The sequence below is a fragment of the Dromiciops gliroides genome, chromosome 2, assembly GCF_019393635.1.
Source record: "Dromiciops gliroides isolate mDroGli1 chromosome 2, mDroGli1.pri, whole genome shotgun sequence".
Lineage (NCBI taxonomy): Eukaryota > Metazoa > Chordata > Mammalia > Microbiotheria > Microbiotheriidae > Dromiciops > Dromiciops gliroides.
This window is the reverse complement of record NC_057862.1, coordinates 194,710,589-194,732,857: the sequence shown is the minus strand read 5'-3', so window position 1 is coordinate 194,732,857 and position 22,269 is coordinate 194,710,589. Positions and strand designations below refer to the sequence as shown.

The following is a 22,269-nucleotide window of genomic DNA, read 5'->3' as shown; positions in this document are numbered from 1 at the left end:
TGTTTGGTAAAAGATAAAAGCAGATCCTACTGGAGGCAGGGGAATAGACTGCATGACCTCTCAAGGTCCCTTCAGTTCAAGGATTCTCTGTCATTCTCTGGCAAAACTAGAGGGGGGAAAGGGCCAGGGGAAACCTCCATGCTGCCATGGTAACACGCCGCTGTCTTCCCTCTTCTTGCGCGGGGGCGGGGCCTTGGGGCCAGTCGGCTTATTAGTGGTGGTGTGGACTGAGTGACAGGTATTCCCAGCCAACGGGAGACGCTTGTAGCGTGACGCGCGACGGGAAGAGGGGCTGGTTGTGGCGGCGGCGGCGGCGGCGGTGGTAGCAGCAGCGGCGGCAGCCTCGGTAGGGACAGCATTAGCGGTAGCAGCGGCGACGACCTGCGGGGGGACTGAGCCGGGGCCTGGGCAGCGTGCTGAGACCCTCGCGGCCACCCTCCCGCCGGGATGCCCGGTACTGGCGGGAGAGGAGGAGGAAAGAGAGAGAGAGAGAGAGAGAGAGAGAGAGAGAGGCTGCCGGCAGAGACGGGGAGGGGAGTGGAGGGAGGCCGGGAGGATGGCTGGCCGAAGGGGGCGGGGTGGCAAGCATGGCGGCCGTGACGGCGAAAGGGCTGGAGAGACCTGGGGAAGGGGGGTGGGGGTGGCGGGGTGGTCCTGGGGGGGCGGGATGGTCGCGGAAGAGGCTATGGCGGAGGAGGGAGGGGAGGGACAGGCGGGAGGAGCGGAACTGGGGTCGGGGGCGCAGCCGAGGGGCCTTCGGGGAGGCGGGGTCGGGGCTGGCGGCGAGAGAGAAGAGAGAGGGGTCTTCTCGGGAAGGTGAAGGGAGAGGAGCTCTGGGGGGAGCGTTAGTCGGGCAGGCCGAGGGGCGGGGGCTGCGAGGTTCGGGAGGAGGGGGCCTGCGGCTCCAGGGAAAATGCCATCTCCACATTGGAGGAAGGCGGGCAGGCGGGCGGGCAGGATCCGCTCTGGAGGGGTTTTTGTCCTTCCCTGGCTTCCTCGGGAGGAGTTAGACGAGCAGGTTACACACTGCTCAATCCTGCGCCCTCCTATTCATTCTAGGGGAACGGATGGACCCTCCTGAGAGTCAGGTGGATTCGGATTTCTCTCAGCAAGGGACACCTTGTCTGATTATCGAAGACTCCCAACCTGAGAGCCAGGCTCAGGAAGATGATTCTGGTTCTCACTTTAGCATGCTATCCAGACACCTTCCCAATCTGCAGACTCACAAAGAGAGCCCTGGGCCGGTGAGTTGAAAATTCTTCGTTGAGGATGATTGGGTAGAATTTTTTTTCTTTTTCTTCTTTCTTTTGACTAGCCGGAAAGCACGGGTACATTGGCCATCTCTAGTTTTGGGCCAGGGTATAGGAGATCAGGGAGTTTGTAGGAGTATGTTACCCATCAGTCTGGCTCTTAGTCCATTGTTGTGAACCAGAAGGTGGAGATATTAAAATCTATTTGTTTTTTAGGATGTTGTGGCAGACCCTGAACAAACAGCCGGAGAAGAAAAAGGAGACAGTAACAATCAGTTCATAGAACACTTGAAAGAAAACAAGCCTGCAGGTGAGGGAGTTAGTTCTTTTCTGTTGGATTTTTTCTGAATCTTGTTGTTGCTAGATGAATTAAATTGAAATGATATGCTTGTATATTAGCTGTAGCTATCTTGGCTATTCTTGGAGTCTGAATTTGCGTGGGTTTGTGGGTGAGTGACCTTTGTACTAAAGCCCAGTTATTTTTTTTTTCCTTTCCCTATAATCCATAGATTCTTCTTCTTTGGACACAGGAAATACCAGAAGTCAGATCATTGAACTTTTGCCTCAGCCCAATAGGGAAAGCAGGTACATTGATGTTTGATATTCATTTCAGTTCAGTTTCTAAATTTTTCTTCTCTTATTTTAATTTTTTTTCTTTATGCTTCTAGTGTTTATAGTAGGCAGTTAGTAAAAACGCTTGTTGAATTGAATTATTTCCTTACTTTAGACCTTAAGCCCAGGAACAAAGAAATCAACCTAGCAACCTTTTATACTTTTGTGAACTCAGTAGGGAAATATGTAGTTTGTATTTCCAATACCAGTAAGGTAAATTGTCTTGTGGAGCTAGTATCCATTCACATCTACACTGTTCAAAGTGTGGACCAAACTTAGCTTGTTCATATGAATGAAACACATTCTCCCCCATTCTAGATTTTTTTTCCCACATATTTAGATATATGACTGGGTTGGGAGAGACTGTGTTCTGGAAGGGTGGTAAGACTTCTAAACAAAGCCTTGGTGACTTTTTTTTTGCTTTTTTATTTTTCATTTCTTATTTCTGATGTCCAGATCATAGAATTAGGAAGAGTTGGGTTGAGACCATCTCTAGGACAAAGAAATTGTGTGACCCTAAGTAATTCACTTGACCTCTCAATACTCTAGACAATTCTCTGAAGAATATAAGTTGCACAAAAGGCACTAATGCAGAAAGTTTACTAATGGAATCACAGGTCCTGTCATTTAATCTGTCTTCTTTAAAAAAAATCATCAGAATCAAAGATAATATTTCCACAGGCCTGTGGATCTAGAAAGTCCAGTAGAAATGTAGAGGCCTAATCAGGATGTAGACAGAAGTAGACTTTTCCCACTGGATTTTAATAAAAATAGTTTTATTTTATTACTTTATTTTTTATTTTTTATTTTTATTTTTTGCGGGGCAATGGGGGTTAAGTGACTTGCCCAGGGTCACACAGCTAGTAAGTGTCAAGTGTCTGAGGCCGGATTTGAACTCAGGAACTCCTGCATTCAGGGCCGGTGCTTTATCCACTGCGCCACCTAGCTGCCCCAAATTTATTACTTTTTAGCATCAAGAACCATACATTTTGCCATCACAAGGACACTCATAAATGTGAAAAGCCTTTGGAAATTTTATGAGGCAATTTTTTTTCAATCATATTTAAAAAATTTGAGGAGCTTCATATGGAAACATGGAATTTGTATTAACTTTATCTAAATATTTGAATAATCTTTGAAGAACTGAATGTCCTCAAATTAGGTATCTCCTTTTATGATTCATCCTTCTCTTTCCTCCTGTTTATCTTTTTCTTCTTCTTCTTCTTCTTTTTTTTTTTTTTTTGTGTGGGCAATGAGGGTTAAGTGACTTGCCCAGGGTCACACAGCTATAAGTGTCAAGTGTCTAAGGCCAGAATTGAACTCAGGTCCTCCTGAATCCAGGGCCGGTGCTTTTATCCACTGTGCCACTAGTTGCCCCCCTTCCTATTATCTTTAATACAACCTTTCTTATAGTTAAAAAACCAGTCAGCTTGCAAATTATCTTTGAGCTTGAATTTTTATTTTCTTGGGTTTTTGATTATTTGTTTGTTTTTGGAAATTCAAGGTTTTATGGCCTCAGAATTTTTCAGGTATGGTTTTGCTTTGCCTTTGTGAAAATCCTTACTTAGTATTTTTTTTTCTATTGCACAGATTCTGTCAGCTCTCCAAATTTACATTACTCTTTTTTAACACAGAAAGTTACAACTTTGTCACTTGAATCACCACACAAGTTCTCTGGTTCTGTATTGTATTCATTCTAGGGTCTGGCACTAAAAGAAAATCCCCATGAGTTTTCTCCTGTTTCATAGATTGACTTTTTCACAGTATTGCTAATACAGGCCTTCTCTGTATAGGCCTCACAATCTTTCCACCTGAAAGACAAGATTTTTATTCAGATTACTCATACTGATTCTCAGTCCTCTTTGATTGTCATTCTAAGGAAATATTAGCTCATGTGTCTGTATAGTCTCTCCTTGATTCTCTACAGCATTTTTTTTTTGGAGTAGATTTATTTGCTTCCTGCAGAAAGTGGCAGTGAAGGAGACATAATTTATTTATTTTCTTCAATTTGCTTAATGGTATTGGTGACCAGAGAGACTGAGTTCAAAGAATACTTTGTTTTTTGTTTTGTATTGTTTTGTTTTATCAGGGGCCATGGGGGTAAGAGGACTTGCCAGGGTCACACAGCTAGTAAGTGTAAAGTGTCTGAGGCCAGATTTGAACTCAGGTACTCCTGAATCCAAGGGCCAGTGCTTTATCCACTGTGTCACCTAGCTACCCCTCAAAGAATGCTTTGTGTAGAGTTGGTTGACATATCTTTTCATTTGCGCTTTTCACTGTTTCTTTCATGTAGCATCCTTGGGATAACAGTAGTGGCTGATTCTACTGCAGAGGAAGAGGAGAAGGAAGAAGATCCTGCTGACTGTACTATACATTCAGTTGGTGCTGAAGGTAACCTTTTGAATTCTTCAGGGTGTAGATTAAAGTTCTTACATGAGCTTCAAAAGTCTGTAGTTTTCTCCCTTGATTAGATTAGATTTCTCATCAGGTGTCTTGTGAGCTTTGATTAGGAGTAGTGATTAAGAAATTTACTCTTTGTCTATAGATAGTCCATCAGGTAGCTCATTGAAGTTATTGTGTTTTTCTGATGTGTTAATATCATTCTTCAACACTTATTTTCCTTGTGGAAATTTTTCCAGGGGGCCTGCTTTGTAAGATATCAGTTGCTAGGAGTTGGGTGAGCAGGGTATTGATTGTTTAGGGTATTAGAAAGTAGATTTTTTTCACTAATAAAAGTCTTGGATTTTTATATAAGATAGTTTTTTCTTTTTATGACTTTATGGTTCTTTTACTTTTGTTACTTTGATTGACAGAGGAAAATCTATCTGGCCAGGAAGGATGGATTGTTATCTGGAAGACATGATAGTCCCTATAGTCTAGTCATTTGTATAATGAAAGCATGATAATTTGGGATGATGTATAATTTGGGGGTATTGGGGTTCTAAAGATACAGGTTCATCACAGTTGGGCTTTGGGGCCAGGAACCTCTCACAGAGCCAGGATGTTGAGGAGCAAACTATACCATATGAAGAAGACAAAGAACAACAGCTTCAGCCAGTAACCAAGGAGTCTAGTCCTCTCAGCCCTTCTAATGTAGATGCAAATATCGGTATGTAACAAGTTCCCTGGGACGTGGCACTATTATAAACTGGTGTAGCCCTCCACATTAGATGTTCTTTTCTTTGACAGTGGTTATTCTTTGTATTTTTCCTTTTTAAAAAAAAGTTTTATCTCTGCCAAAGGGGTAAGGTTCAAATTATTGCTAGCATCATGCTAGGTAGTAAGCACTGGAGCAATAATCATTTACAAATTGAGTTCTGTTGAAGTATGTTGTACTTGTGGTTCCATTTTTTGGAATGCAGTCATGCACTACCTAACATTATTAATTGGTGCTTCAAAACCTTGATATTGGGTGAAATAACATTAGTAGGGGTGATTGTTTCCATAGGAAGTGTTATAAATATTATACATTGATAATCAGCTGAATAATCTTATAGCAGGATTTATCAACGTTATGGCAGGATTCAATTAAACTGCATTATTATTGGTATTGTGAAGTGACATTGGTCAGGATAGACCTATGTAGCTTTTATCTATTATGTCCATGCACATTTTGAATTAGCCTGCTTTCCAGGAAAATCTTTGTACTTTCTTTTTTTCTTCTGGCACACTGGGTATCTCCTTTTCTTTTTTTCAACAACATAAACTCATTTACTCCCAGAACTTCAAGAGGCTAAACATGAAGATCAATCCATTGAAGATATACAAGTGGCAGTCCAACAAGATACAGAGTCGGAGAGGTAAAAGGAACTTATATTTCTTTTTCTTTTTTTGGGGGGGGGCAGTGAGGAGGAACTTATATTTCTAAAGGGTTTTTTTTTTTGGTATTATCTGACAGGGTTTATAGTCATTTATAGTCATTTCATTTTACCAAGAAAAAAATTTGAAAATTTTAAAGTTTTCTTCATACTTTCAGTATTTCAGAGCTACAAGAAGCACTTTTTAGTCTTCATAGCATTGCCATTAGCCCTCACTTTTTATCTTTTAGCATATTAAAAGTCTCTTATTTCATTTTGCATACAAAACAAAAAACCCAAACTTTAGAGTCTCTTAAGTTGCTGTAAAAAATATTAAAAGAAAAACCCCTCTAATTTAACCTGCATTGTCAGGGGATCAAGCCATCTAGTATAGGAACTCCATTTGGCTTTTAGGATTGACATTAGATTTTTTTTTTTTTTTGGTGAGGCAATGGGGGTTAAGTGACTTGCCCAAGGTCACACAGCTTGTACATGTTAAGTGTCTGAGGCCAGATTTGAACTCAGGTCCTTCTGAATTCAAGGCCAGTGCTCTATCCACTGCACCACCTAGCTGCCCTGACATTAGATTTTTAGCCACCTAACACTGTTACCTTCCCTAGCATGACTTGATGTTTTGTGTCTCCAACTTCTTTCCATTCTGACTACTGCTGCATAAAAGGCAGGTATATACTTTGGAAGATTTGCAGTACTCTTTGGTATATTATGAAGCATTGGGCCTTTGCTGCATATGAAAGCATGCCTTTTCTATATGCCAGGAGACTCCCAGTCATCTTTTTTGTTTTTGTTTTTGTTTTTGTTTTGTTTTGTTGCAGGGCAATGAGGTTAAGTGACTTGCCCAGGGTCACACAGCTAGTAAAGTGCCAAGTGTCTGAGGGCTGGCTTTGAACTCAGGTCCTCCTGATCCAGGGCCAGCGCTTTATCCACTGCGCCACCTAGCTGCCCCCCCCTCCCCCCCACTTATCTTTTGATTCTCAGATTACCTTTAGACTGACAGTTTCTGGGCAAACTGCAAGGATATATACTCTTTCTGAGATTTCTGGTAAATTTTGGACTCCGGTAAGATTGATTAGGTAAGATTAGAATTAGAAAATGTTCCATGCCCTATCTACCATGATTGTTGGGATCATAACATCTATACTTTTGGCCAGCAGTAGCTTGCATATGTCTGGAGATAGTGCGAATAATAGTTGGAGATATGGGTCTTTATAAACCTACATTTAAAGGGGGGGGGGCGGGGAGAGAGAGAGAGAAAGAGAGAGAGAGAGAGAGAGAGAGAGAGGGAGAGAGGGAGAGAGAGCGAGCATGAGCAAGCAAATACAAGAGCCTGTCAGAACTCGAACCAGAGAGAAGCTGCTTTTTGTAAAGGAAAACTTGGAATAATAGGGTTTTTCTTTGGGTTGTGTTTAGGTTATGTTCTAATGAGTTCTGTTTTAGATTAGTTTGGGGACTAAAGGCCTTGGAAACCGGAAAGATCCTGTGGCCACAACATAAAGAAGTCCTTGTAGTAAGCTATGAAGAAAGAGGAAGAGAAAGTGCTTTAGGAGAACTTTGGGCATAAGTGTGATAGGTAAGATGGGAAGGAATCAACAGAAGGTAGCATGAGTAGGAAGGAGGAGCCAGAGGATACTTTAGTAGTAGGACTTTTTAAAGAAGTAAGTTTTTATTGATATTTTCTGTTTCTAACATCACCATAGATATCCGTGTATCCTCCTTCCCTTCCCAGAGAGCCAACCCATAGTGATTTGATACATTGAAAAAATTTGAAAACATCTGTGGACCTCCCCTCTCCATGAAGGATGGGTTGGGAGCGTCTTCTCATATCACTTCATTGAGTCCTGTTTGATCTTATAATTTTGATACCTTTATTTTTTTGGTGTGTCATTGTTCTTTTCATTTATGTTGTAATTACTGTGTATTGGTTTTTTTGACTCTGCTTACTTCATTCTGCATTGGTTCATTTAGATCTTTCCAGGGGCAGCTAGGTGGTGCAGTGGATAAAGCACCAGCCTGGATTCAGGAGGACCTGAGTCAAATCTAGCCTCAGACACTTGACACTAGCTGTGTGACCCTGGGCAAGTCACTTAACCCTCATTGCCCTGCAAAAACAAACAAACAAACAAAATCCAAAACATTTAGATCTTTCCATGTTTTTCTGTACAGTATTTACACATAGCACATTTTACAGCACAATAGTATTACATTATATTCACATGCCAAAGTTTGTTTAGCCATTCCCCAATCAATGGACATCTGTTTTGTTTCCAAATCTTAACTATCACAAAAAGTAATGAGTTGCTGCATTCATAACAGAAACCCATTTCTGGGATTAAGTAGAAGTTACTTTTGCTCCGTTCAGTTATTACATTCTACTATATGCTCTGTCCTGAGGATAAAGTAATAAGCAAGACAATCCCTGCTTTCATGACTTTATTGGAAGAATACAACTTGGAGAGAGATAAATAAAGCCAAAGTAATTTGAGGAAGGAGAGAGCACTGAAACTGGAGGGGATCATGAAAGACTGCTTAGGATGTAGTGTGGTGAGCCTTGGAGGAAGATAAAGATTTTAAGAGGCAGAGGTGAAGGTGGAATGTATTCCAGGCATGGTGACAGCCTATGAATGTGTGGAGATGGAAGATAGAATACCAACTTTAGGGGACAGCTAACAGGCCAATTTTGTGGGAATATAGTTTCTCTAAAAGGCGAGTAGTTGGAATGAGACTGGAGGTCTATAAATGCTAAGCTAAAGAGTTTGTATTTATCCTAGAGGCAATAAGGAACCCTTAAAGGTTTTTGAGCAGGGGAGTAGCATGATCAGAACTTTGTTTTAGCTTATTTAGTTAGAGGATGGGTTGAAGAAGAGAGACACTAGAAGCAGAGGGATCAACTGGTACTCCAGTTGGCTGTAGAAATAATTCAGGCAATAGGTGATGAGAGCTTTTGAACTGGGGTGGCTGCATAGGTAGAAAATGGACAGATGAAAGACTTTGTGAAGGTAGGCTCAATAAGGCTTGGCAACTGATTAGATATATTGGTATTGAGGGAGAGGGAGAAATTCACAGTTGTGAAACAGGATAAAACTGAAAGGATGGTGGTACCCTTAAAAGAAGTAGGGAATTTTAGAGAAATGATAGGCTTAAGGGGGAAAGATAATAAATTCAGTTTTGGATATGTTGAGTTTGAGATGCCAGTAGGATACCAACCCAGGAATATGCAATGCAAGGCTGGAGTATAGAAGAGAGGTTAGGACAGACTTTTTGCTTTGTGAGGTAAACTGTGTATAGGTAATGATTGAACTCGTGGGAACAGAAGAGATTCCTGTCAGAAGGTAGTCAGAGAAGAGAAGGGTCCAGGACCCTTCTGGGATCACAATTCCAAATTGTTATCACTGAAATATAGATCTGCAGTGCTAGTCTCATCTCTGTTTAACAACAAAGATAATGGTAAGTGATATTTTCTCCCAGACAAAACTACACATGAAATGTGACAGCAGCCAGCAGAGCTGAACAGGGATTTCCTATTGAAGTTGTTCTCTGAGAGATTGTATGAAAGGTGTTGAAACTAGGGCCAAGTGGGTGATGTATGCTTTCTCTAGATGAACTGCTGCCCTTTGTAGAAGCACCTTTTTGTATTTTCATCTACTTGTGCACTAGTGGTTAAGAAGCAGCCTGGTGAAGTGGATAAAATCCTTGGAGTCAGGAAGAAGACCTGGTTCAAGTTCTGCCTCAGATTCATGCTGCCTGTATGACTCTGGGCAAGTCACATAACTATCAGTATCCCAAGGAGTTGCTTCAAGACTATTAGGTGTCAGAACAGCTGCCCATCTACATGGGTAGAAGGAGTTTCCTCCCTGAAAGCTCTCTTTACCAGCTTTAAGAGGAGCCATACTCCATATAGAAAATATTATGTTTACATGTCTGGGAATTAAAAAAACATTTTTTAACTTAGGCTTTTTAATAAAATGTTGAAATATTTGAATTTAGAAATTATTTTATTAATCTGAATTTTGCAGGTCAGAGAATATGTCTTCTATTCCACAAATACCTCTTACTGATATGGAAGCCAAGATGCAACTTTCTACCCAGGAACTGCTGGAAGGTGAATTGCAAGTTCAGAAATCACCTGAGCCTGAGATTTTGTCAACTCAGGAAGACATGTTTGACCAGAGTAGTAGAACAGGTATGATCACTACCTTTCCCTTATTTTTGAGGTAGGGGAGAGAATGCTAGATTTGGAGTCCTGAACCCCTGAGCTCAGCTCCTTGTTGATACATCAAAGCCATATGAACCTGGGTAAGTTAGTCCATCTCCACCTGTCTCAAGTGACTCCCAGTGATTTACCTACCAGGCCATAGATGAGTTATTGGGTGGAGCGATTTCCTATACTGGAAATTGCTCATGAAGATAAAAATCACAGATCCCTTTGTGTGTTTGCATAAATTTTCCTTAAGATACAAACTTACAGTATTTTGGTGCTGATACTACATCCTTTTCATTGGAGATACTGATTAAAGATGGGAGAAATACTGGTTTTAAAGGGATTGCAGATTAGAATGGGAATATTTGTGATACAGGCTTTGATTCAAGAAAAAACATTCTGAAAAAAATGTTTTCTTAGCTAAATATTGAGAACTTTCTAGGTAATTATTGCTATTAATTTTTATGGCACTTGTTATACTGTATATGTGTATCTCCATATATAATATACAATGTATGTGTATAAGCACTTATTTAGGCAATCTACTTATTCTTTTAAAAATTTTTTAAAATTTTAAATTAAATTTTTATTTTTTATTTTTAAAATTTAAATTAAATTAAATTAATTATTTTTTTTTTTTGGCGGGGCAATGAGGGTTAAGTGATTTACCCAGGGTCACACAGCTAGTAAGTGTCAAGTATCTGAGGCTGGAGTTGAACTCGGGTCCTCCTGAATCCAGGGCTGGTGCTTTATCCACTGTGCCACCTAGCTGCCCCCACAATCTACTTATTCTAATATTATTACCATAACAATGTTTGACATTAAAGGAAATTGAGGTTTAGCTCTAAGAAAGTGTCTAAACTGGGATTGTCATTAACTGTATAAAGTATCTATTGCTTGAGTTCTGAATTCCATACTGGTCAGCTCAGTGAATCATTTTGCTTTCAGCTCAGTGGCCTCTCAGTGATCTGAGGTGAAATAAAAGGGGAGTTTCTGATTATACAAACACTATTCTTTATGTGTCCTCATACATAGATATGGAACAGAAGGCATTTGAGAACCTGGTCTATAGCAACAATAGTGAATTAGCCTCTTTTGAGTTGATCTGTGCTATGGAAGATAAAAACTGATGTCTGGTTATAAATCACAGTCTGTACATCTTAGCAAAAACCTTGTCAAGAATGAACTGAATTTAGTGCCCCTTTCTGATTCTTTAAATTGAGGATAGTGGCTTTACATATATACCTTTTGGTTTCTGAAGTTTCTAGTATCACATCTCACGTTAGTCTTCTCCTGACTTAAAAAAGGGGGAAGAAAAAAACTGCAGCTCTTTTTGTAGATATCACCACTGGGAAGCTTTGTAGTTTAGCATCCCAGCAGATTTTCAAGTCTGGAAAAGATCATAGGTTCCTAAGTTAGAGGTGGAAGAATCTTCAGTTTTAACTCTACCCATTTTATTTTATAGAATGATAAAACTGAAGCTAAGACACGTTAAGTGATTTGACCCCACGTCCTTTGATTCCAAATTCATGACTTCTAAATGGGAGTAGATTGTCTTGAACCAGTCATTGAGTTTGCAGCTTGGTTGTTTGCAGAATACTTATTATTGACTCTTCAGTATCAGTTTCTGAACTCTTTTAGGAATTCTCTAGCAATTCCTTAAGATTCTCAACTCCAGGTTTGGGAAACCTACCTATTAAAATATAATTTGGGGCAGTTATATAAGGGTCTTCACATGCTTAGCCAAATGAAAATTCCTTATTGTTGTTTGGACAAAGTGACTTAGTTACTCTCAAGGCAAATAAATGATTTAGGGTAATGTAGCAATCTAAAAATGTTTTGTAGTTCTTTATCCTTGCAACAGCCCAATGAGGTAATTAAGTGGAAAATATTAGTCTCTTCCTTGCTGAAACATTAAGCATGATGGGTTAATTTCTCACAATGATTCAGTGAACTTAGTGCAAGAGGATTAGGTGTGCTGCATCTCTTATATTTATGTTTACTAATAAAGGTCTCACCTTGGATATTATAATGCTTTGAAATTTCTCATCTATAATAGGGACTAAATATAACTTTGAACCTAAGGGTAGTTTTGGAAAGTGTTTGTGTAGCTGCTAAAAATCTGTTGCTACTTTGTATCAGAAACAGAAGAAACTAGGAACAGTAGGACCAAAGGTAGAAATTTTGCTATCTCTTCCTTAAGCCTAGACCCTGAATGGAAGGTTAGAAAAAATTAATTCTGTTGCCTTACTTTGGTCTTTTGTCAAAAGAGCTTTATTAATATATGTATGTTTTTTAATATTGTGCCCAGTCTTTAATTTAAAAAAATATTTTTAATTCTTTTCTTAGAATTTTGAGTTCCAAATTCTCTCCTTCCTTTTTCACCCCTTTCTCCCATTCGCTAAGGCAAGCAATATATTACTTATACAAGTGAAATCATGCAAAACATTTCCATATTAGCCATATTGTGCAAAAAAAGTATGAAAAATGAAAGTGAGCACTCAGACTTCATTAGTTCTTTCTTGGGAGGTAGATAGCATTTTTCATTAAGAGTCCTTTAGAATTTTCTGGAATTCACTGTATTGATCAGAGTAGCTAAGTCTTTCACAGTTGATCATCATTACAATATTGCAGTTATTGTATACAATGATCTCCTGGTTCTACTCACTGCACTCTGCATCAGTTCATGCAGGCCTTCTCATTTTTTTTGTAGTAACCATCCCCCTCATCCTCATAATTTGTTTTTGTTTTTGTTTTTGTTTTTTTTTGCAGGGCAATGAGGGTTAAGTGACTTGCCCAGGGTCACACAGCTTGTAAGTGTCAAGTGTCTGAGTCCGGATTTGAATTCAGGTCTTCCTGAATCCAGGTCCGGTGGTTTATCCACTGAGCCATCTAGTTGCCCCCCCCCCCATTCATTTCTTGTAGCACAATAGTACTCTGTCACAATCATATTATGTTTTAGGTATTAAAATAATTTCTGCCCTAAGGAACATAAAATAGAAATCAGAATTCTCATAATTTTTAAGAGTACTGAGAATTGCCTTCTGAAACTTCACTTGTGTCTGTCTGAGAAATTTAACTAGTTTTCTTTCCTTTTCCTTCCTAGCTCCTGATAATTGCTCTGCTCCAAGTGTGGAAGATGGGTATTCTTTGACTTCCACCCCAGCTACCACTTTGAAACTTCTGCATTTCTCTGGCCAGGGTTCTCTTATGCAGGAGAGTGCCACTACGTAAGTAGTAGGAATTTGTCTTGATGGGAAAGCATATGCATGAAGGTTAGCATCCTTTTACAAAACTTAAAAAAGTTTAAGGTCTGCCTTTCCATCTGAAGGTATCACTAGTGTTTGTATGAATCCAAAGATTGTACCTGCTGAAAAAAAAATGGTACAAGGCTTCTTCCTTTATTTGGGGAAACTCACATATCCAAAGAAGGCATTTCCTGTTTCTATGTTCTTAACTACACACAGGCCTATATCTTCTTCATAGTAAAGACTGAATAAGAAGTGATGTTTTAAGTGATGGTGAATGGGAATCTTATTTATTTTTGCCCTCAGAATAGTATAGAGACGAAGAGTTTTTGTAAACATCCACAGTGTTTTCCAGTTCTTTGAAAAAAACCTTCATGCACTTAGTTGATAAATAGACATTTTAGCAGTAGTTTGTGCTTTTTAAGTTGTGTCCTTTCTCTCTCTTGCTTACATTCCTGTTTGTTTATTATGTCTTCTGAAGTGTTTGAAATGGGTAAGAATTACCAAGCCAGAGTATTCTTAATGTTGTTTGCTTCATGTTAGGTGTTTTTGCTGTTAGGGAAAAAACCCCACAACAAATCTGTGATTGTTAGTAAAATAACCTGTTAACTTTCTGTATCTAGGAGTTCACCAGATCTTGTTGCTCCTTCACCAGATGCTTTCCAACCCACCCCTTTTATTGTCCCTAGCAGTCCAACAGAGCAAGAAGAAGTAAAAGGTGAGAACTTTTATTGATGCACTTTCACCCCAGAGTTTTAGTCTAGAAGAAGGGATGCAAATCTTTGTAGAGCTAGAGGTTTTAATTTCCTGACAGGTGTCAGAAGGCTATGGTTCAGGCTATAGAGATTAATTCATATTCATTCCATCAGTCAACACATCTTTAAGCCAGGTTCTTTGTCAGGCACTGGGGCTACAAAGATAAAAATGAAACAGACCCTGCCTTTAAGTAACTTACATTCAATTCAGGGAGACAAAATATACATTTATAAGTATATACAAAATAAATTCATTCATCAGAGACATGGTCTACTGTGCAATGCTTCCTTCAGTTCTTTGCTTTTCTAGCACCCATCCTTCTTCTGATAGTCTACATTATTAAAATAAAACATGAACTGGATGAAAAAACTTAGTTATTAAAAAAATTGAAATTAGTTAATAATAAAAGAGAGCTAAGCTTACTACCACAGGTCCAGTAGTTGGTAAGGATATGTGAATGTTACAGGAGAAGTGTTCTTGGCTTCTTTGGGATCTTAATATTGCTATTAGGATTATCTTGTTTTGCCAAAGTGTCATCCAGAGAAGGAGAAGGAATACTTGATTAATTCATTTCCATCCTTGAAGACTTAACAATGACTTTGAATATTTTTATTCATTAGGACTATAATCTTTCTCCTCTGTTTTTAAGGTCTTTCACCTGGTTACATTGTGCTATCCTGAATTTTTTTTATTTTTCTTTACTACCCTGACTTGTTTTACTATTTCTCACTAGCAAAAGCTTTTGTTTCTTTCTGTCTCATACTATTATTTCATTTCCTTCTCTAAGCCCAACATCTTGCCAAGCTTCTACCCTTCTAGCATTCAAATTGCTCCTGAAATCCCACCATCTCCACAAGTTCTCTTCTGATAAATTAGAAGGTAGGATGTTCACCTTTCACCTTCATCTTAGAATCATAGGATTTGATAATAATAATAGTTAACATTTATATAGTGCTTTAAGTTTTGCAAAGTTTCTTATTTTATGAATTATCTCATTTATAAACTATCTCATTTATTGTAGAGCTAGAAGGGACCTAAGAGATAATAAAGACCAACATAATTTCACATATGAAGAAACTGAAGCTCAGAAAGGTCAAGTGGTTTGCCTAGGCTCTTTTCAGGGTCCATTTCTTTCCATATTCTTGATGGTTGTCAGCTTTGGTCACTTCAGCTATCATTTTTATGCAAATGACTCCCAAATCTATGTGGTCTTCATTTCTCTTATGAGCTTCAGTCTATCTCCAGCTGCCTTCTAGACATTTCCACTGGATTCCTCAAGTTTATCTCAAGCTCAACATGTCTCAAACAGACCTCATCTTTTCTTCTAAACACATTCATGCTAACTTCTTTATTTCATTTGAGAATACCTTCCTTCTAGTCATTCAGCTTTACTAATAGGTATCCTTGACTCTTCACTCTCCCAATCCCACCTTCTATCAATGCATTTGCCAAGTCTTCCTCCACATCATTTCTCTTATCTATTTCTTCTCTCTAGTTAAGACTACAACCATCCCAGTTTACTAATCATTACCTTCATCACTTCATGCTTTTACTATTGTACTACCCATGTCATTAAAAAGAATGTTTCACTGAGCTCTGAGTCCATCACCTTTCTTTTGGGAGGTGGTTTGCATAGTTCATCGTGAGTCCTTTGGAACTATGGTTGGTTCCATTGTCTTGATCAGAGTCCCTAAGTCTTGCCATTGTTTGTCTTGACCACAATAGTCTTATAATTGATCTCCCTTCATCTGATATTTCCTCTCTTCAATCCATCTTCCATATAGACACTAAATCGATATTCCTCAAGCATAAGCCTGACCATGTAATTTCCCTGTTCATTAAGCTTCAATGGCTCCTTGTTGCTTCTAGGAAAAATACAGACTCCTGTGTTTGGCATTTAAAGCCCTTTCCAGATCGATTACAGAGTACTTCTCTTCACTCACTCTTTATTCCAGCCAAACTAGCTTACTTCTCATTCCTCATCTGCGACATTAAATGTCTTAAAGCCTTTGCAGAAACTCTCTCCCATGACTAGAATGCTCTCTTTGCTTATTGCCTCTTTGAATTCTAATTAACTTTATGGCTTATGGGCAGTGCCACTTCTTGTAAGAGGCCTGTCATGATTCTTCTTCCCTTGTTGTTCTGGCCCCACAACCAAAATTACTTTTTGTTTATTTTGTGTATCTTTTGTGTTTATTCATCTTTGTCTCTCCCCCCCCCCCCTCGGGGCAATGAGGGTTAAGTGACTTGCCCAGTGTCACACAGCTAATAAGTGTCAAGTATCTGAGACCAGATTTGAACTAAGGTCCTCCTGAATCCAGGGCCAGTGCTCTATCCACTGTGCCACCTAGCTGTCCCATTTATTCATCTTTGTATATGTTGTTTTCCCCTAGTAGATTGCAAGCTCCATGACTATTTCATTTATTCTTTGTAGCCCCAGAGACTAGCATACTGCCTGGCCCATGATATGTGTTTAATAAATGCATATTGAATTTAATTGAATTGCTGGGATTTTGAAACCAGGTATCCTAACCTTAAATCCAGAATTCAATTCCAAGGCTCCCTTTTTAGATAGATGCTGATGTTAGTGCTTGTACATAATATAAAAAATGGAACTTTTTGGGGAATATCATGACAAAATTTAGGTCCTGGTAGGCTTTTTTTTTTCCCTGTCATTAAACACCAGTTTGATTTCTTTCTCTCTCTAATTGATTGTTGTCTGCTCAGGAAATAGTAAAACATTATTAGGTAAGTTTTTGATTAAAAATAAAAAGAAGGATCAATTGCTTTAAAAAAATCTTGTACCATTCCAAAGCTAGATTGTTGTGCTGGGCATTCTCTCTCTCTCTCTTTTATTTTTGGTGAGGCAATTGGGGTTAAGTGACTTGCCCAGGGTCACACAGCTAGTAAGTGTTAAGTGTCTGAGGCCATATTTGAACTCAGGTCCTCCTGAATCCAGGGCTGGTGCTCTATCCACTGCTCCACCTGGGCATTCTCTTTTAAAAGTGTTATTTTTTTTTAAATTTAAACTTAACCACCAACAAATCAATCAAAATATCATTTACAGAAACAAGGATTTTTTAAAGCTGTACATGAAATCTTAGCCCTTTGTTATATATAATTTAAAAAAAATTGTTTTCTGACCTTTTTTGGGTATTCAAAATTTTGTTGCTGCTATAATTTTTTACTTATCACTATTTACACACTCTTAACCAGTGTATATATTTTCATTTTGCTATCTTCACTGAGTATTTATGTATTTTCTCATATTTCTTTGTAGTCTTCATAGTTGTTGTTTCTTATATCATGGGTTAGTGGATAGGGTCTTCAACCCAGATATCACCTGAAGAAGCACTTGATGGCTGGGTGATGATGGGCAGATCACTTAAACTCCTTGAGCTTCAGTTTTTTCATCTGTATTTTCAGAAAGATCGCAGTCATTTATGGCTTGTTCAGTGGTGTATGAAAATGTTTATTCTACAGACCCAGCAGCATTGAATTATATAGCCTTTAATTGTTTTTTGCAATTGAGTGGTTCAGTGGTCTTTCATTTGTTTTAATTTGCTTTTCTCTTATTTTTTAAGAGTTTGAACAGTCATATAATTATTGATAATTTTAGTTATTTCAAGTACCGCTTGTTTCTGTTTTTGACCTTTGGAAGTATGGCTCTTAAGTTTATAAGTGTTTGTGTATTTCTTATATCTTTTGAGTAAGAATTTTATAATAATTGCTGATAATTATATAGTACTTTGCTTATAGTATATAGTATAGATATTCTCCTCATTTTACAGATGAATGAAATGAGACTCAGAGAAGTTAAGTGATTTATCCAGGCCATATAGCTAGTAAATGTCAGAGGCATGATTTGAACCCAGGTCTTTTAATTCCAACTTTAATACCCTTTCCACTAAAGTATGCTTCCTGTCTCTTATTGGAACTGTTTACCACAAAGATTTTTTTCCTAGTCTGTCTTTTTTTCCTTTTATTCTGAATGCATACTTATAAATTAATTTTGGAATATTCGAAGCACCGTTTTGCATATTGCGTGTTCAGTCAAGAGTTGATAGCATTTTAAATGTATTCATTTGGTGTTTGCCTATTTTTGATTGATATTTAACCCCCTTTTCTGTTTATCTGTGTCATCATCTGTCTTAGTGGATAATTCACAGGAAAAGATTGTGTCAATGGAACTTTCTTCATGTAGGATTGGAACTATGCTTTATATAATTAGGATATAGAATTTGATAAATTTGCATATAGAATTTGATAAATTCTTTTTAGTGATATGACAATGAAAAAAGACAATATTCTACAATATTTAACAGTGGAAATACTGTCACAAAGGCTACATTTTAGTTCTTGTTCTCTGGAGCAGCAAGTTGAAATGCAAGGAAAAAGGGTCCCTTGGTTTGGGGGGGGATAGAGAAGAGAAACAATTTCCCAAACTTCACATGCCATCTCCTACCTCTTTTTATTTGATTAAGTTTACCCTATTCTTGGAATATGTTTGGTACTGTCTCTACTTTTCAGAATCTTTATTTTCCTTTAAAACTCTGTGTTCTCCCTTTCCTTTATTCCTTCCTCTTACCATCTCATCCCTCAGCATACATTCCTGTTAGATTTCTGGCTCTAGACCCTGTGTCTCTGTGAAGTTGTTAATGGTAGACTTTGTTTCAAAATTTGTGACACCAGTTGCCTTCTACTTGTCTGCTTAGTACTTGAAAAAAGACTTGTAAAGGATCCAACAGAATCCCTTTTATATCTTATATTATTATTTATTTATTTATTTATTTTTAAGTGAGGCAATTGGGGTTAAGTGACTTGCCCAGGGTCACACAGCTAGTAAGTGTTAAGTGTCTGAGGCCGGATTTGAACTCAGGTACTCCTGACTCCAGGGCCAGTGCTCTATCCACTGCACTACCTAGCTGCCCCAGATTTTTTAAGAAAAGGAAAAAAAAACTTTTCAAAAACTCTCTTTTACTTTTGCTTTGGGGATCCTTTTGTATTTTATTTTTTTAAAGAAATTTTATTCATACCTTTTGTCTTTATAACAATCATTTCTGTCAATACCCTCCTCTCCGTCATTTCTCCAGTTTAAATTCTTCCTTGTAAAAAAGAAAAACAATTACACAGAAATAGCCAATAAAATGATTATATCTGGTACTGTATATAACATTCTGTCCTGGTCGCTTGTCTGTGAGGAAGGAACTGTTTGCTTATTTGTTCTCTGGTGCCATATTTTTGTTTTTCATTTAATTTTACTTCTTTTAGTAATCTTTTTATTTTTATTGTTGTAAATAATATAGTTATTCTTTTGGTTCTGTTTATTTTACTCTACATTAGATAATAGATATCTATCTTCTGGGTTTCACTGAAATCCATTTGTCATTTCCTACTGTGTATAATAATTTCTATTATATTCATAAAGCACAGTTTTTTCAGCCCTTCCCCAATTAATGGACAATCATTTTATTTCTGGTCTGTTATCACAAAGAGAGCTCCTATAGAATTCTAGTATATAATGGATCTTTATTTCTGTTTTGGACCTCCTTTCGATATATGTCTAGTAGTGGGATTGCTGGGTCAGATGCTATAAACAGTTCTTTCACTTTTCTGGTGCGATTTCAGGTTGATGTTCAGGGCAGTTAGATCAGTTAATAGTCCACCAATGATGTATTAGTGTGCCTATCTTCCCATAGTCCTTTTTATGTTGACTATTTTTTTTGGGTCATCTTTGCCAGTTTGCAGGATGTGAGATAAAACTTCAGAATTGTTCTGTTTAATATTTCTCTTAATATTAATTATTTGGAGCATAATTTCATATAGTTATTTTTAATTTGCATTTTTTCTTTTGAGGAATGTTTGTTCATATTCTTTGACCACTTATCTATTGGGAAATGGTCCTTGGTTATGTATTTGTGTCAGTTGCCAATATTTTTATATTGGCATGTATATACATATATTGGTATACACACATGTGTACATATACACACACATAGCATTCATATAGGTATATATAGCATTCATATATATATATATATATATCGCATATATCATTCACATATATGTATGAATGCTATGAGACTTTTTGGGTAATAGGGTATTTTCCCTACTTGACAGTTTCCCCCATTATTCTCTCCTTTTTGATTTTGTTCATGCAAAGCCTCTTTTGTCCCTACTGTATTTCCCCCAACCTAAAATGCTTCCCGCCAATTAAATACATTACTTAAGTATTATTTTATAAATTCCTCAATACTTATCTACATAGTATAGTCTTTAAAAGCTATTCTTCTGTATAATATTCTTATCCTCATATGAATCATTCTTCTAGTTGTGTTTGCTTCACTCTGCATTATTCATGAAGGCATTCCCAATTTCCTTTGAAATTATCCATTTCATCATTTCTTAGGACATTTATATACCACCTTTTGTTTAGCTATTGAGCAAATTCTCTTAGTTTCCAGTTTTTGGCTACCATGAACAGAACTGTTATACATATCTTTGTACATTTAGAGAACCCTTTTCTCTTTCTTTGATTTCTTTGGGGTATAAGCTTATGTAGTAGTGGTATAGCTGGGTTGAAAGGTATGCAGAGTTTGGTAATTTTTTGGACATAGTTCCAAATTGCTTTCTAGAATGATTGGATGAACTTGTAGCTCCAACAATAGTGCATTCTCATTTCTCTTTTCCCACAGTCCTTCCTTTCAACATCTGTCATTTTTCTCTTTTAACTGTTGTTTGCCAATCTAGGTATGGGATGGGATCTCAAACATGATTTAATTTGCATATCTCTAATTATTATGGTTGTTGAGAACTTGAATTTCTTCCTCTGAAAATGGCCTTGTCTTATTTTTTAACTATGTATCAGGGAATAGCTGTTAGGGAATAGCATGTATCAATTAATGAAATAGCTTATAAATTTAAACCAGTTCCTTAACTATCTTGGAAATGACACCTTTATCAGGGACACTTATAGAAAAGGGTTGCCTCCACCTAGTTTTATGTTTTCCCTTGTAATTTTTAGTATATTAGATTTGCTATGCAAAAAATTTCTAATTTTACATAATCAAAATCTACTTAATCCTGTGTGATCCAATCACTTTTTTGGGGGTGGGGTGGGGCAATGAGGGTTAAGTGACTTGCCCAGGGTCACACAGCTAGTAAGTGTCAAGTGTCTGAGGCTAGATTTGAACTCAGGTCCCCTGAACCCAGGGCTGGTGCTCTATCCACTGTGCCACCTAGCTGCCCCTCTAATTTGTTTTTAATTTGACTTTTAAAATATCTGTTATGTATCCATTTGGAGCTTAATTTGGTTTAAGGTATGAAATATTGATAAAAACCTAATTTTTGCCGGACTCCTATCCAGTCCTTCCAACAGTTTTTGTCAGATAACAAGGCCTTTCCCCAAACTGGACTATGCTGTTCTGTTTGTTTGCTTTATGTTTTGTGCCTAATCTGTTCCACTGCTCAGTCTCTCTTTTTTTCCCAGGATCAAATTGGCTTGATAATTACTGCTTTGTAGTATAGTTGAGATCTGGTATTGCTAGGTCCCCTTCCTCCCTTTCCTCTGCCCCCCAGTTTCTTTTGAGATTCTTGACCACATTTTTCTTCACATGAATTTTGTTATTTTCCCCCCGGTTTTATAAAGTAATTCTTTGGCAGTTTAATATAGGACTACATAAAAATGAATTTAGCTAATGTTGGCATTTTTATTTTATTGACATAACCTACCCATGTGCAGTTAATATTTTCTTTTTTGCCAGTTATATAGATCTGTCTTTATTTCTGCAAAGGGTGTTTTATAGTTTGATTCATATAGTTCCTAGGTGAATCTTAGAAGATACACTCTCAAGTATTTTATAGCTTCTGTAGTTATTTTGAATGGAATTTCTCTTTTTAGCTCTTCTTACTTTTTGTTTTTTGGTGGTTTTTTTGGGTAATAAACAGAAATGCTTATGATTTATTTTATCTTCAAAAGTGATAATTTTCTTTTGTTTGTCTATATTTTTTCCCTCAAATTCTTTTTAATAAGTTATAGCTAGTAATTTTAGCACTATCCTTGCTTCATCTCCAGTCTTATTGGAAAGATTTTATTTTCCTGTTTGCTCTTGGACTTAGATAAATGCTATTTACTGTATTAAGGAGATTCATTTCTATAATTTTCAATAGAAATGATTGTTGACTTTTGTCAAAAACTTTTTTCATATCAATTCAAGTAATTATAGGTTTTATTACTTTATATTAACATGGCTTATTTTATTTATAGTTTTCCTTATGTTAAATTGCTCCTACATCCTGGTTTAATCCCAACTTGGTCATAGTGTATAGTTTTTCTGATATGTTGTAGTTTATATTTTGATAAACATTTTTTTGTCAATGTTTATTGGGGA

The 22,269-nt window shown here is 37.4% G+C and overlaps 1 protein-coding gene across 1 annotated transcript in view; it reads left to right on the top strand.

Annotated features, from left to right (window-relative positions):
- The first annotated feature begins 316 nt into the window (after positions 1-316).
- TP53BP1 (tumor protein p53 binding protein 1) overlaps positions 317-22,269 on the top strand; it is a 111,786-nt gene continuing 89,833 nt past the window's right edge. Inside the window, exons 1-10 of the mRNA XM_043989199.1 lie at positions 317-454; positions 1,060-1,244; positions 1,467-1,560; positions 1,760-1,835; positions 4,156-4,253; positions 4,810-4,971; positions 5,584-5,662; positions 9,691-9,857; positions 12,982-13,105; positions 13,747-13,841. Of these exons, the coding sequence (XP_043845134.1) occupies positions 448-454; positions 1,060-1,244; positions 1,467-1,560; positions 1,760-1,835; positions 4,156-4,253; positions 4,810-4,971; positions 5,584-5,662; positions 9,691-9,857; positions 12,982-13,105; positions 13,747-13,841 (1,087 nt within the window). The 5' untranslated portion in view covers positions 317-447. The remainder of the gene's footprint in view (positions 455-1,059; positions 1,245-1,466; positions 1,561-1,759; positions 1,836-4,155; positions 4,254-4,809; positions 4,972-5,583; positions 5,663-9,690; positions 9,858-12,981; positions 13,106-13,746; positions 13,842-22,269) is intronic.